The 15,900-nt window shown below is 37.4% G+C and overlaps 1 protein-coding gene across 3 annotated transcripts in view; it reads left to right on the top strand.

Annotated features, from left to right (window-relative positions):
- tln1 (talin 1) overlaps nucleotides 1–15,900 on the top strand; it is a 77,864-nt gene that overhangs the window by 26,608 nt on the left and 35,356 nt on the right. For 2 of the 3 annotated variants that reach the window (XM_073873940.1, XM_073873942.1), the window contains exons 2-18: nucleotides 356–518; nucleotides 3,788–3,885; nucleotides 4,334–4,463; nucleotides 4,627–4,779; nucleotides 5,306–5,448; nucleotides 6,930–7,057; nucleotides 7,181–7,241; nucleotides 7,359–7,463; nucleotides 7,539–7,694; nucleotides 9,250–9,351; nucleotides 9,815–9,891; nucleotides 10,007–10,194; nucleotides 10,464–10,570; nucleotides 10,781–10,889; nucleotides 10,991–11,199; nucleotides 13,040–13,138; nucleotides 13,229–13,288. In XM_073873940.1, the coding sequence (XP_073730041.1) occupies nucleotides 389–518; nucleotides 3,788–3,885; nucleotides 4,334–4,463; nucleotides 4,627–4,779; nucleotides 5,306–5,448; nucleotides 6,930–7,057; nucleotides 7,181–7,241; nucleotides 7,359–7,463; nucleotides 7,539–7,694; nucleotides 9,250–9,351; nucleotides 9,815–9,891; nucleotides 10,007–10,194; nucleotides 10,464–10,570; nucleotides 10,781–10,889; nucleotides 10,991–11,199; nucleotides 13,040–13,138; nucleotides 13,229–13,288 (2,055 nt within the window). In that variant the 5' untranslated portion in view covers nucleotides 356–388. The remainder of the gene's footprint in view (nucleotides 1–355; nucleotides 519–3,787; nucleotides 3,886–4,333; nucleotides 4,464–4,626; nucleotides 4,780–5,305; nucleotides 5,449–6,929; nucleotides 7,058–7,180; nucleotides 7,242–7,358; nucleotides 7,464–7,538; nucleotides 7,695–9,249; nucleotides 9,352–9,814; nucleotides 9,892–10,006; nucleotides 10,195–10,463; nucleotides 10,571–10,780; nucleotides 10,890–10,990; nucleotides 11,200–13,039; nucleotides 13,139–13,228; nucleotides 13,289–15,900) is intronic. The other variant, XM_073873941.1, reaches the window with a different exon arrangement.

Below are 15,900 nucleotides of genomic sequence, written 5' to 3'. Positions count from 1 at the left end.
AACAGCGAAAAAGGAACTTCTAATGTCCTGGTTCCTTGTTTCCTATTAAAGCTTAGACTGAAATCCCTACTTCAGTCTGTTTGTGAAATCAAACTGAGGCCATGCAGACATTACCACTAATTCAGGCATTCTCAATAAAGTGTCGTTCTTTGAACAGCATTTCATGTTATCCAGATGGAAAATAACTGATGGCAGCCATTATACGTTTTTTACAGTTTTAATACTTTCATTAGTGATCCTAGCTGACGTGTGAAATGACCCGACATGTGCTGAACCAGCGAGTGGTCATGTTAGACCAAAGGAAGTGTTTACAGTTCACGTCTTTATGTTTATGTTTTGTGTGTGTTTTTTGCAGGAGTAGCAGCGGCACAGTCGCATAGTGTCAATCATGGTGGCGCTGTCGCTGAAGATCGGGGTGGGGAATGTGGTGAAGACGATGCAGTTCGAGCCCTCCACGATGGTGTATGACGCCTGTCGCATCATCAGGGAGAGAGTACCAGAGGCCCAGCTCGGCCAGCGTGAGTCAATACATTTACCTTTTAACAGGACACCTCTCCATTCAAGTGTGCTGTGGGGGGGGGGAGTGGAAGAAATTATCATATTTTGCTTTCATTATTTGTTATGTTTAATTATTTATCCAAACAGAAGACTTATGCTGCGTTTACACCAGATGTGGTAGAGGCGGCAAGAGCGAGTGATTTAAATGTTAAGTCAATGCAAAGACGAGATCAGGCATCCTTCGGCACATGTACCACAAAATGTGCGAGTTGAAAAATCTTCTGCGGATTTCCGCGCTGAGTTAACCAATCAGGACCTTGCTGTAGTAGTGACATGATTACAGGAAGCGAACGGAGTGGCGGAGTCTCAGCGGAGTCCCAGAAGCCCCGCCCATGATGCGAATTTCCGTGTGAATGTCTTGAATGACTAGAATTTAACGCGCGAATAAAGCGAGTGAACTCAAATGTTCAAGCGTCCAACTATGCGCGAATAGCGCGTTTTTGCCGCCTCTACCGCGGCTGGTGGGAATGCACCATTAGAGTTACGTCATAACCTGTTTATTGCAATGACTGAAAAAAAAAGTTTTATTCTCAAAGCTCATTGTGACTGGATCATAAACCGATCTAATGTAACTTAATGCGATGCATGAGGAATGTCAGCCCACAGTCAGAAATGTTTCATTGGTATCTAGAAGCTTAGACTGTGTACTGCCTCTCTTTTTGATTTAGCAATTATTTGATCATGTGTACATTTGTAAGGAAACGCTTTTGATTCAAAGCACAGTTATAAAAGCATACTTTATCGTATTCCTCACTGTGCGTCACTGAAAACAGCATGTCCTTTTATTGCATAACATGCCATATTTGTTATGGAATGCTATATCGTATTTAACACGCACCCTGATGTCATTGGCAGCAATGCTAGTCAAATCGTCCAGCTTTGGCTATAATCCTAGCAAAATATATCAAAAATTTTGTTCCCCTCACATTCTCTTCCCTCCAAAGAGTGAAGGAAAACAATACCTGAGAAGGCAAAAATCAAGTGTACTATAATAAGAGTGTATCAGGGTGCGGCTGAGACCCAGATGTTATGTAATAGTCCTCAGTGATGGACGACTCCTCTGCATACTTGTCCTAACACGTGAGTCATTCGTCTTATTGACGGACGGTCTTGTCCAAACCCAACAGCTTGTGTGGAATGTGAGGCTGTCCTAAACATCTTGCCTGTCAGTGGTGGCATGTTACGTCTGGAGTACATTATCTAGTCCAAGAACGTAAATTATAGTGCTGTGGGTTGTTGCGTTACGAGGTGCATGATAACTGACGAGTAATTTGCGTCAAATTTGAGTCAATGATTTGTAATTTAATTACTTTGTCCTAATCACTTGAAAGAAATGTTTTGCAACACAGGGAGTTTCAAAATGCATCTTCTATGACAGTTGACATCTTTTATTTATTTTTTGTTCTCGTTGCCTTTACAACTGCTATAACCAGCAGATGTTACGTTGCCCTTCACACGCCAAGTTTCACTGTATATGCACAGTGACAATACAGTTCTTATATCTTATCTCTAAATAGTAAATCTAGTTTGTGTAATCTATCATTTTATTTAATGGTGTAGTCTGTGTAGTGGAATAAAAATATTACGTGGTTAATTTCACTACAACAGTGCTGGATACCTGAGGTAATTTTATATCATGGACCTCAGCGTTGAGCTTCTCCACCATTGTCGTCTTCCACTTCAAATTAGAGCTGCAACAACTAATCGATAAAAATCTATAATGACATTTGTTGTCAACGAATTTCATTATCGATTAGTTTGTCTGTGACGTCACATGCTCCTGCACCACCGTCGGCCAACATGCAAACGCGTCAGGTGCTGTTTCTTCATACAATGCGAGCTGCCGGCTCAAAGTCAGTCACGTTTTATTCATACAATGCAAGCTTGAGCGAGCTGTGCACTTATAATTCAAGTCAGGTGCTGTTTCCTAATACAGCGCAAGCTCACTTTTACTTCATACAAAGCGAGCTGCACATTTATTCAGGGGATTTTCTGACCAGCTGACCAGCTTGGTTAAAAGCACGGAAGCAAAAACCGAACGAACGCTGTTTAATAAAGGTTTAATTTCCTTTAATATAAGCGAGGTTGTATTTGTTTAATTGTTGTCGGGTTTTCATAAAAATAGTAATGAACCACAAGCATCCGTTTTAAATTAAGGGGGAAATCCAGGGTTTTATTACTGTAACAACGCATGTATATCACCACTTTCATATCATAATGGCTTAATAAGGCTGGGAAAAGATTAATTGTGATTAATAACATACAAAATAAAAGTTATTTTTTGCATAATAATGTGTAATACATATATTCATGTCAGATTTTTTAAATTTATATATCATTTTATATCAAATATAGAATATATAAAAATATAAATAAATATATATATACACATGTAAATGATTCTTAAATACATACATGAATGTGTGTATTTATATGTACACAATAATTACACACAGCACACACTCATATATTATGCCAAAAATCACTTTTATTTTGTATGTGATTAATCGCGATTAATCTTATCCCAGCCCTACTTATTTATTTTGTTAATAACAAATAATCTTAATATTTATCAAGGTCTAAAGCTGAAGATTAAAATTAGTTTATTAATCTGTGGCAAAATTCTCAGCACAACCCTGAAGACTCTTACATTTAAAGATGTTTTACAATTTAAAAGCTGCACAAACTTTTTTTATTTAAGGCTTAAATATCTCAATCAAAAATGTTATATTAGTAATATAATGTGTCTTTTTTAAAAGAACACTTCTACACTTGAATACTCTAATTTAGTGCCTTATTTAGCTATAATACGTGAAAACATCAAATTAGGTAAATATTTGAATTTTATTCGATTAGTCGATTAATCGAAAAAAATAATAGCCCGATTACTCGATTATGAAAATAACCGTTAGTTGCAGCCCTACTTCAAATACATGATGTGCACTTTAAATTCGAATAGATTTGTCCGTCAATGGTTTATCAGTTAGAAAAATTCACTCTGAAATTGATCCCAATGATGTCGTTCCATGTATACGTTATCGTTGAAGATACAGAGATTTTTATCAGTATCGTCCATAGTGTGAACGTCCCCTAACAAGATGAATTATAATATAAATGGTACTGTTTTTATGTCAGAATGCTGAACAGGGTTTGAAAACTAGGTCAGTGTTTGTAAGATCTGGTTTAGATGCTCTTATCAGGTTGTGAAACTCCACCTGTTGTTTTGCAGCCAGTGACTATGGCCTGTTCCTGTCAGATGAAGACCCGAAGAAAGGCATTTGGCTGGAGGCAGGCAAAGCCCTGGACTACTACATGCTGAGAAATGGAGTCAGTTTATTTATATTTTTACTCTTGTTATTTTGAATAAATTAATTTTGTTTCGCAACAGCTGTGTTGGCAAGTTTTTAACTATAGAAGGTTTCATCAGACGCACGTGCGGTGACGCGATACACGTCTGGATCCAAACTTTACTTCCGGTTTCGTTTTTTTTTAGTTGCTAAACTGATCTCTTAAACAAATGTCTCGTCGAAAATAACAAATGTCTTGGTTTCCAAGGTAATCTATGTGTTGTTTTTTTTTTGCTTGTTATATAAATAAACTACGTTTACAGAACTTTTTTGTTATTTATTCTTAGCGGAGTTTACCGGAAGTTACGTGCGGACCACAACAGCCGCTTGTTTATGTTGTTACTGCTGAAACTGTCTATATCTGTATTTGTAAAATACTGCTGTTTATACGCTGTAATGAGTGTTATGTGCATCAATGTGTTTGGCAGGATACTCTGGAGTACAAGAAAAAACAGAGACCGCTGAAGATCCGCATGTTGGACGGCACTGTTAAAACCGTAATGGTGGATGACTCAAAAATCGTCAGTGATATGCTGATGACCATCTGTGCCAGGATAGGTAAGTGACTTCACAATATAAATACCATACGAGAAGACTTCAACATGTTTTAGATGTTTGTTACTTGGAGTCTTCTCAAAGTTGGAGGGTTAAAAATGGCATATAGCTGCACATTTGTTTAAATAGTTCAACCATTGAGAAATTAAAACATTGTGTTTCTCAGGCATCACAAACTATGACGAGTACTCGCTGGTGCGTGACGTGGGCGAGGAAAGAAAGGAAGAGACCACAGGAACACTGAAGAAAGATAAGACCCTGTTGAGGGACGACAAAAAAATGGAGAAACTCAAACAGAAGCTTCATACAGACGATGAGCGTATGCTACATTCTGTTAATGTGCATTGTTTGCTAAAAACACTATAGAGCTCCTGCAGACGTCATGCGGCCTAAACTCTGGCCTTTTAGCATTGGTATCTATAGTTGTTGAACAATAATTTTAAACTGTTTATAACATAGAAACCTTACTATTTCAACATGTTGTATAAGGGTTTTATGTTTAGTAATAGTAGCCCTAAAAATGACATGAAAGAGTTTAAAATGTGGAAAATAACTGGTCTGAAACACGTTAAAAGGCATTATAGGGATCTGTTATGTTTCATCTATTAAGTTTTGGATGTGCATATCTATATCTTTTGAATTAAAGAGGGCAGTGAACTTTGTTGCCATGAAACTTTTGCTGGCGCCATTCGTTTCTTATTTACTCCCGTCTGTCCTTGCCTGCTGGTATGGTGGCATACACAGAATGGGTCACATGACGTCCGGACCTTTATACTGTTAGCCAGCAAGTTTAAATAAATTGAGATTATGTGTATTTGGCTTATATCTTACGTGTATATATGTAGTGAATTGGCTGGATCACGGGCGGACGCTGCGAGAGCAGGGCGTGGAGGAGTTTGAGATGCTTCTTCTCAGGAGAAAGTTCTTCTACTCTGACCAGAACGTGGATTCAAGAGACCCTGTGCAGCTCAACCTGCTTTATGTGCAGGTAAAGATTTAACCCTTCACTGTTATGCCATCATCAAGTCAGTCTTATGTTATATTAGTTCATGATGATAACCAGGGAACTAGGTGTATGATGGTAGTAAATTTCATGTACCATATTAAAGCTCCTTACCTCACCCCAATTCACAGCGGTAAGCGTATAATTAGGGATGCGATGATAAATGCCGATATACTCTTAGTAATACCTGGCCGATAACTATTCTGAATTGCATAGCTGATATTATTCACAGCTATTTCATTTACTACGGCTTTTGATCAGTCAGTCCTTATTGATCTGAAATCACTATTAGTTTGAGTCGTTTATAACATACATTTGAAAAAGCAAATATAATCATTATAAATATTCTTTATCATCATAAAAATACCTGCAAGAACATTAATATAAATATATGCTTAAGCCATTTCCTGCAGCTGCGGCTGTTTCTCAATTCCAAGAATGGACTTACATTCTTGTGAAGATCGGTCTTGCCAGGTGACCTTAGAAGAACGAACTCAGAAGGTTGTGAGAACACAGAACAACACACTTGTGAGAATTGAGATGTGTGCGATCTTCCTGTTGGTCACATACCATTATCTGCATTATCATATTTTTATGAGGTCATTTTGTAATGGTAAATACATAAATATTTTTACTGGTATATACTTTCTAAAATAAAATAAGAAACTCAATAAACATTAGTTGTTCTTTGCTAATAAATTTGATTTTAAAATGTTTACAACTTAAAGTTGTGCATAGCCCTTTCTTCCACCGCCATTGTTTTGCCGCTATTACTTCTGGGGCGTAAAGCAATTTCAGTGCGCAAGTCTCCACTCGATCAAGAACACTTCCGGGTATTTTTATGCGTCCTCTGTAATTGCGTTCTTGAGAATTGGAATTGAACTTCGAAGGTTAATGATGACGTACAGTGAGAACACAAGGACGCAAGATCGCTAAAGAACGCATATTAAGAAAAAGCCTGCGTGTGTAATGGTTTTTCTTCTGTGGCGCATATTAAGTTTCTACAAAGGAGCGCCCTCTGGCTTTTGGATGTAGTGGCATTTCACCGCAACTGAGAAGCATAGCAAGCATCATTGATGTATCCGTGCACCTCTACTTATAATAATGATGTATAATTTGAGCTGTCATGTTTGATTTTACTGACAATGTCAGTTTGACGTCATTTGGCATAAAGTATGTAAAGTAACCTTTAATTTTATGTTTAAAACAGAGAGGGAAATGTTACATAATAATAACAAGGCAATCTGTGATTGGCCGTTTTACTAATAATTTGTTCACATCATCAACTCACCTGCCTTGTAAAATTAATTTGCGATACTGGAAAATTTCTGGTTGGCATTGGTTAGGCACTAAATGATATCGCTAAACAAGATTAAAGAATTTATCAGATTCCACATATTTTTTTACCCGTTCATATTCATATTTAGTTTTATTGATGCGTGTTATTGATTCTCTTCTTATTTCAGGCCCGTGATGACATTTTGAACGGTTCTCACCCTGTCTCCTTTGATAAAGCCTGTGAGTTTGCTGGATACCAGTGTCAGATCCAGTTTGGAGACCACAATGAGTCCAAACACAAACCTGGATTCCTAGAGTGAGCTTAGATCATCATCAGACCTTACACAATTTTTTCATACATCACTTACTAGCATGTTTAATTTCTCCGGACCAATATGCTTAAAATGTTTATTCTTGCTTGTTTTGTCTTTGTTTTAAGTGTAAAAGAATTTTTACCAAAAGAGTATGTCAAGAACAAGGGCGAGAAGAGGATCTTCCAGGTGAGAAAACTTGATTTAACTTAGTGGTTAGAAAAACATCCAAACCCTAAGCAGAATGTTTTAGTAATGAGTGGCTCACAAACACTAGGTTAAACACTTTTCTCATATTCTTTTAAGGCACATAAAAACTGCCAGAACATGACCGAGATTGAGGCCAAAGTCAGCTACGTCAAACAAGCTCGATCTTTGAAGACCTACGGAGTGTCATTTTTCCTAGTCAAGGTAAATGTTACAACTATAATGAGCTGTTTTTACTAAGCAGGACTGTACTTATGATATTGTTCGTATCTCTTTCAGGAAAAAATGAAAGGCAAAAACAAGCTTGTGCCGCGTTTGTTGGGCATCACTAAAGAGTGTGTGATGAGAGTGGATGAGAAAACCAAAGAGGTGATACAGGAATGGAGTCTGACGAATATCAAACGCTGGGCAGCTTCGCCTAAAAGCTTCACCCTGGTAATAAACACACTTTTTATTATGTGTACTTTGTTTTAGAGGAATATCACCATGGAAATAGAGCATATTAAAATTGTAAAACTGTTACACCCTTAAAAAATCTGTAATATTATCAATCGAAAAATATTCACAAAAGATATTAAAATACTTGTAATATACAGTATGATGGATTCTAAATAAACATTTTTATAAACATATAGAAAGCAGTTTCTTGGTAACAGGTAATTTCATTGTGACACACTGAAAACTAGTTACAGTAACTATATGATTCTTATGCTGCGTTTACACCAGCTGCGGTAGAGGCGGAAAGCGCGTGTGATTTTCATGTTAAGGCAATGTAAAGACGTGATTAGGCATCCTGCGGCGCGGTGTTCCGCGTGAATTGAGCATTGCCGTGGGAAACGCTAGAGTTGAAAAATCTGAACTTCGGCGGATTTCCTCACCGCATTAACCAATCGGGACCTTGCTGTAGTAGTGACGTGATTACAGGAAGCGAGCAGAGTCTCAGCAGAGTCGCAGAAGCCCCTCCCATGACGCGAATTTCCGCATGAATGTCTCGAAGACTAGAATTTCAGGCACGGCTTTTACGTGGGAATGAAGCATGTAAACTCAAATATTCAAGTGTCCAACTATGCGCAAATAGCGCGTTTTTGCCGCCTCTACCGCGGCTGGTGTAAACGCAATATTAGAGTCCACTTTCCCAATATTAGAGTCCACTTTAGGACCAAATTAATCATTAGCAGAATAAAAGTTTTTGTTTACATCATATATGTGTGTGTGTGTACTGTGTATAATAATTATGTATATATAAATTATATAATACACACATGCATTTATATATTTAAGAAATATTTACATGTGTATATACATTTTTATATTTATATATAATTTATATTTTATATAAATATGAATACTTAATATGTACACACATTTTTTCCCCTTAATATTATACATGCATGCATGCGTGTGTGTGTGTGTGTGTGTGTGTGTGTGTGTGTGTGTGTGTGTGTGTGTGTGTGTGTGTGTGTGTGTGTGTATTTATATATACATAATTATTGTACACAGTACACACACATATTATGTAAACAAAAACATTTATTCTGCAAACGATTAGTTGTGATTAGTTGTGCAGTTTACTCTGGTTGCTGAAGAAAGGGTGTGAGATGTTACCCATCTTATAAAAAATTTTGTCCTCGTACTGAGCAACATAGTGTGAAAGCAAAATGATAAGAGCTGAAGCCTTTCTTTAAATTTAAGCTAAAATATTCTGAGATTAAAGAAGTAACTTACAAAGTCTTTCCTCTCGTGGACCACAAGCAGTTGGGCGAGGCGGCTTGATTTTTGCACAATACTTCTCATATCCATTGAGATAAAGCCTCATACTGCGTGAGAAGTTAACATTATTTCTGCAATTAGTTTTTTCTACTAAAGAAGCAGAAATGAAACCCTTTTGTGGCACCAAATGTAGTTGTATACTTTTTGAAGGAACTAAAATGTGTAATAGCCTTTAGATGTGATATTTCTTTAATTATATATTTCAATCTTTATGTTTTAGGACTTTGGAGACTACCAGGATGGTTATTACTCAGTTCAGACTACTGAAGGAGAACAAATCGCCCAACTTATCGCCGGCTACATCGACATCATTCTTAAAAAGGTAATGCGCCACAAAATGACATTTGTAATGTTTAGTGACTGTCCCTAAAATCACAGCAGTGTTTGATGCCCAAACTGGACAATCAGTTACTATCAATGTGGACATCTCCACTCTGACTGGCTGGCTTTTTGTCACTTTAAATGTGTTTCAGATGGGTAGTCAAAAGTTTGATTTTGGAAGACTACCAGAAGACAAACATGACTAGACTAGACTTGATCTCTTACAGGAGAAATTCCTCATGGATATTTTGAAATTCCAGTGAGGCTTGTATTGGCAACACTTCCTGACTTTAGCATGAAGCGCTGTGTTTTATCACTATTTTAATGTAACATCTATGTGAAGTTGCTGGATGTTCTTCGATAAACTTTCATGTTTGCTAGAGAAAAATAAATTTCCAACAAAGTGCCTCTGTCAGGTCATCTTTCTGGACTTGCTGCGGCTCAAACCTTTTCTTTATCTGCAGAAAAAGAGCAAAGACCACTTCGGCCTGGAAGGGGATGAGGAATCGACCATGTTGGAGGACTCTGTTTCTCCCAAAAAGTGAGCCACATTTCACCATTCATCCCATCCTATAACGTGTGCTTTCAGTAAAACATGTCTCACAGAATAATTTAAAAAGGCTTCCCCTGTAAGCTGTAACGTGTGTGTGTTTTAGGTCAACAGTACTCCAGCAGCAGTTCAATAAGGTTGGAAAGGTGGAGACAGGGTCCGTGGCTCTTCCAGCCATCATCCGCTCTGGTGCAGGAGGTCCAGAGAGCTTCCAGATGGGCTCGATGCCCCAGGCCAAACAACACATCACCAGTGGGCAGATGCACAGAGGACACATGCCACCTCTGACGTCAGTCATAGAAATATCTTTACATAAGACCATAGAAACAGCACATCAAAGCATTTTATTAGTCAAACAAAGAACCTGACCATGGTCACATTTTCGTCTGCAGCTAACAAAGTTTAGAGCTCTCACGGATAAGAGACCCATTTCAGTAAAAAAAAAAAACATCAAGTATGATGAAATGTACTTTGACATGCAAGTCTTCAGAGCAGCGCAAGGAAACAATATCAGATACTAAACATCAGGCTGTCTGTGATTTTTTTTGTGTTTCAGACGTCAGCTCAGCAGGCTTTAACTGGGACCATTAACTCCAGTATGCAGGCAGTACGGGCGGTCCAGGCTTCCCTCGATGAGTTTGACACGCTGCCTCCTCTGGGCACAGATGCTGTAAGATGCAGTATTATACATATTTTCAGACATTTTGCTTTTCCTTAATGCCAACATCAATAAAAATTTCAAAAAATATAGTGTCCAGTTGTTTGCCTGTGTGGCATTGTATCACCTTTAGGAGGATACAAGACCTGATTATGTTGTTGTTTATTTTATAACCGATTGCATGCTCAGTATTGTTAAACTCGCTGTATTTCTATTGTCTAGGCATCTCAAGCTTGGAGGAAGAACAAAATGGATGAGTCCAAACATGAAATCCACTCTCAGGTGGATGCCATTACTGCGGGAACAGCCTCTATGGTCAATCTGACTGCAGGTGACGCCTCACAAACACTTTACAGTACAGTCAGCGATTCTGGCCATTTCTTCTTAAGTTATGTTTTTTCGTGAAACTTGATTTTGTCGTTTCTTATTCAGGTGACCCAGCGGAGACCGATTACACGGCTGTGGGCTGTGCCGTCACCACCATCTCCTCTAACCTGACAGAGATGTCTAAGGGTGTCAAACTTCTGGCTGCGCTGATGGAGGACGAGGGAGGGAACGGACAACAGTTGCTGGGAGCTGCTAAGAACCTGGCATGTGCTGTGTCTGATATGCTGAAGACCGCTCAGCCCTCAAGCGCAGAGGTATTACCTTACTATATGCTGTATTACCTCAGTATTATTCCTGCCAAAGACCTCAAGAAATGTTTTTTCTTATATGATCCAGTTAGCATTGGATAATGCAGACATATTGAAGGGGTTATTCCTTTATATTCCTGAATCATGGTTTTATTGGTCTGTGTTAAAGGCATACCGCAGAACTTTTTGGCCACTAGGGGGTGCTAGACATGTATTTTTCACGTCTAGTGCTCCTAGAGGCCACAAGCGCCGCAGCACTGTCACAAAGGAAAATAAGACAACTCTTTAGGTCACAAAGTCGGCGTTGTGCCTTCCAGCATGAATATAAATATATGAATATAATTTCATGGGTTTTATTTTTTTCAAACGCCAAAAGATCGCATCGCTCTCGTTTACAAGCCAGTTGAAATAGTGGTCGCTTGGTTAAAGTTTATATTTAAAAAAATTGCCTTAAAGAGGAATTGAACCCGGGTTGCCCAAATCGTGACACTACCACGACGCCCTCGAGTCACATGATAGAAGTCACTTTATACACTCCCAAGTAGCCTCCAGCACAATTCACATTCAGAAAAATAATAACTACTGTCCGGGGGCCAGACAGGACTTATATATCCAAACAATATAACATTACTTACTAGTCCAAAAGCATGCCGGCCAGGTCAGCGTCGGTCAGGAAGCACTCCTCCTACTTTAGTTCACGCCAGCGAGCGAACGCTGGCCCAATATTGATCCTCTCCCGTTTTCTCTTTCTGGTCTTTTCCGACAAAACCTTGGGTTTCTTTTTCTTAGTTGCTGCTTTGGCCATGACAAAAACATCAGGAAAATAAATAGTTGCGCTCTCACTTCCGAATTTGAGGAAGTGGAGGAAGTGACGTATGCCGTAAAGCAGTCAAATTTTGTGTTCTTTTTGTGCTCGGGTTACTACCCAAAACCCCAAGTTTAAAAAATACAAACCCAGTCAGGCTACGGTAGACATGTCATTCAACCTATTTTAAGTCGATGTACCATCACAAGAGTTTTTGAAATATATTATGAATGTTGAAAAACTACAAAGTGTCACTTTAAGGGGCAGTCACACTACACTTTTTGATCAACTGACTTCTATTAATACACATCTAAGTTGCGTCAGACCATAAACTCGTGTGAAGATATTTAGCTACGTCTGTCGTCTGGTGAACTCTAACCTGCAAATTCATATCACGTTGTGGTATGTGACCAGTAAAAAAGCGGTACATCACAGTGTGACCATTCTCTCTACTGATAAGTGAAAAGGAACGAAGCAAAAGACCTTATATTGACAAAGCACTCCCCACTCATATTCGCAGTAATGTCTGAAAAATATTTGCATGCTCAAAGTCTAGTGTGATCCCTGATTTCCCCTTTAAGGGGTGTAGATGTAGGGAATTCCTTCTAAAGAGCATTTTATTGGTACTATTCATTTTTGTATGGCTATTTTTAACCCTCATGGGAGACAGTATTTTGATATTTTATATGCCAAATACTACTACTTCCTTTTATCAGACTGTTTAGAATAAATGAGTCATGCTTGACAGTAGTTACAGTGTCTTTTGTCACTTTTTTGGCCGCTAGATGTCAGCACAGAGTAAACAAAGAAATTATTAATTTTGAAATGCATATATCTGCTTATTTAAAGATGGGTTTAAATGATGCATTTAATGATGAATCAGTGGTGATATATTGGTACATATAAGTTAAAATATGAATATTCTTTTGATATAAGATGAAGTCATTACATAAACATGTATGTATTTCAGTAAGTTTTTTTTTTACTTTTTCCAGTGGTTGTTTTCTGTGATGTTTGATATGAGTGTATGTGTGTTTTCAGCCACGTCAGAACCTCCTGCAGGCGGCTGGTAATGTGGGTCAGGCCAGCGGTGAACTCCTGCAGCAGATCGGAGAGTCTGATGCCGATCAACACTTCCAGGTCTGACACACAAACAAACACACGCACACACACACACACACACACAGAGGCACTGTGAGTGTAATGCATTAACTTGTGTGTTCTCATCAGTTTGTAGGTACAGCAGCATTCTTACAATCCAGACGGACACTTCATTATAGTCAAATACTGGTAACAAAACATAGAAAGTGGTTTACTAGCCAATCATACGAATTAATCTTTAATCAAACATTGTCAATTTTATAGATTATAAATAATTTCATGATCACGGTTTAATTTAGATTGGCATGACACACAAGCCTGCTGTAATAACATGGTGTAGTAGGGTGGTGATGGGTCACTAGACTGTTATGTTGTCTGGTACACACAACCAATTATTCCATTGGAAATCAATTGTTTTATTAGTTTTGTCTCTCTGCATGCTAGTCCTGCCTAGGAGATGTTTTACAATTGTCAATCGTAATGAAATTTTGAATGATAAGTTGCTGCGTCTACAGACCCGAGACCTGTGATCATATATCATTGAATTATATTCCAGCTGAAGTTCTGTGGAAATTTTCATTACTCAAATTTCATGTGTTTCATGACATACTTCATATGTCAGCATGAGAACTGCTTATGATGTTTGATTCAAAGTTATGGAAGTAATGTAATGTCAATGTCACTGTCTATGTATAGAACAAGAGTCACAACTCATAATGCCCTTGCCAACCGTTGTTGGTTGCATAAACATAGCCGTAAATAAAGATGTCTTATAAACTAATCTTGCCAACTAGCAATTAGTTAGGGCTAATCAGTCTTACAATTTGGATGTAAATGAGACCAATCTACCTTTTAATGTAACATACTTAAAAGGACCAAATTATGCTAAATCAACTTTGACAAGGTGTTTGGACAAAAATATGTGTAGGCAGTGTGTGAACACAACAACCCTACTACAATGAAAAAATAAGCCACTTCTTTATTTTAATCCCCATTTAACCAAGGCTGTCTCATTAGACATGCCGTTTTGATTATTTTGTTAATGTGGTGTCACACTGATAAAGCCCCGCCCACAGCCACTGACTGCCAGCCTTACATTACCATAGTTTCCACCTTAAGCGAGTTGTGTGCCGTCCACTATATCTGAATAGTGAGATACTATTGTCTCAGTCTGTATTCAGATCTATTTTAAGTGAAAGCCCTCACTTGTCTCTTTTTGGAAAGGGAGTGAGGAGCTGAAACTTATTTGCATTTAAAGGTACACACACACACACACACACACACACACACACACACACAAAAGCATCACGTTTTTGCTTCCATCGAAATAGGGGAATAAATGTTCTGTGGGGTATTTTGAGCTGAAACTTCACAGACACATTCTGGGCATGCATGAGACTTATATAACATCTTGTAAAAATGGGCATAATATGAGCTCTTTAAAACAGTTATGATCAGTCTTGAAACTTATATTTACTTTGCAACCGGCCACTGGTTTTGCATTACGATCAAGACCTGAAACTGTTTTTAATGTTAACTTTTAATGTAGAGAAGTTGCCATCTTCTTTTCTGATAAAATAGAGTTAAAGTTTTTTTTACTCTGCGGTACACTTGCCCCATAGACCTCCATTATATGTTGCGTTACTCAGAGATGATTAAATGATTTTTCTAATTGATAATTAATGAAGGAAACCAGATGAAAATTACTCACGCATCATCATTTTCATAATTTCATCATAACATGTTTATTTGTAAAATGTTTTGTACACGTAATTTGACTCTAAACGTTAACCCCAAGAACTTCACCAGACATGTTGTTTAAAACAAAACCACTAGTTTTATTTCTTATCACCCTCAACACTCTCTATCATAGAGGGAAGTGTTTTATGATATGGCCATGTGCACATTTAATGGCCTTATATGGGCCGGACACTTGTCAGAAAGGCACGTTTTTAACACATTTGCAATTTAATGGAAAAAGGACGTTTGTAGCACCGCCTTGTGTTTATGTACAGTACAGATCTTCTAGAATTAAATCTCACAGTACGGTTTACTGAATCTGTTGTGGCCATATGTCCTGTATAATGAAAACATTTCCCCTTTTAAATATACACTACCGGTCAAAAGTTGTGAAACACTTGACTGAAATGTAAACATAATCTTAAAATCATTTAATCTAAAAGTGTATGATTTAGGCTAAATGCTTATAATTACTTTGTAGACAAAAATATACCTGTGCCAAACAGATTCATTTTAGTTATTAGAAAACAAAAAAAATATATTTTTTTAATTATTTTTAAAATAGATGGACTGAATATTGAAGAAAAAGCAGCCAGATTAAATGTGAACTCATTCATGTTATGGTAAAACTTCAAGAAGCTTCTTGATAAAATGACACAAGTATGGTTTTGCAATTTTAGGCAAAGGGTGACTGCACTTCAGATGATAAAATATAACAGTTTTGATTTATTTTGGATGCTTTTAGTCACAACATAATTCCCAGAGTTGCATTTGTGTTATCATGCCATTGAGTTTATTATTATTATTCTAATGTGGAAAAATAAATAAAAAATTAGTGAGTGTACGGTAGTGTATGCTGATGGTTGAAGTCAACAAACATTTGACTAGTTCAAAATATGCAATAAAACAATGTTTTCAGATTTATTAAATCACTATTTTATTTGTAATTTTTTTAATGCTTAACGGTGTGGTTTAATTTTAATATCACAAATATGTGATATTAATCACAAATAACAAATTTAAAATGTGAATCAACATTCAATCGCTATTTAAGAGATGTC

Source organism: Misgurnus anguillicaudatus, chromosome 12 (assembly GCF_027580225.2).
Source record: "Misgurnus anguillicaudatus chromosome 12, ASM2758022v2, whole genome shotgun sequence".
NCBI classification, from domain to species: domain Eukaryota; kingdom Metazoa; phylum Chordata; class Actinopteri; order Cypriniformes; family Cobitidae; genus Misgurnus; species Misgurnus anguillicaudatus.
Note: the sequence above shows the minus strand (reverse complement) of the source record. Positions and strands in the feature narration are given on the sequence as shown.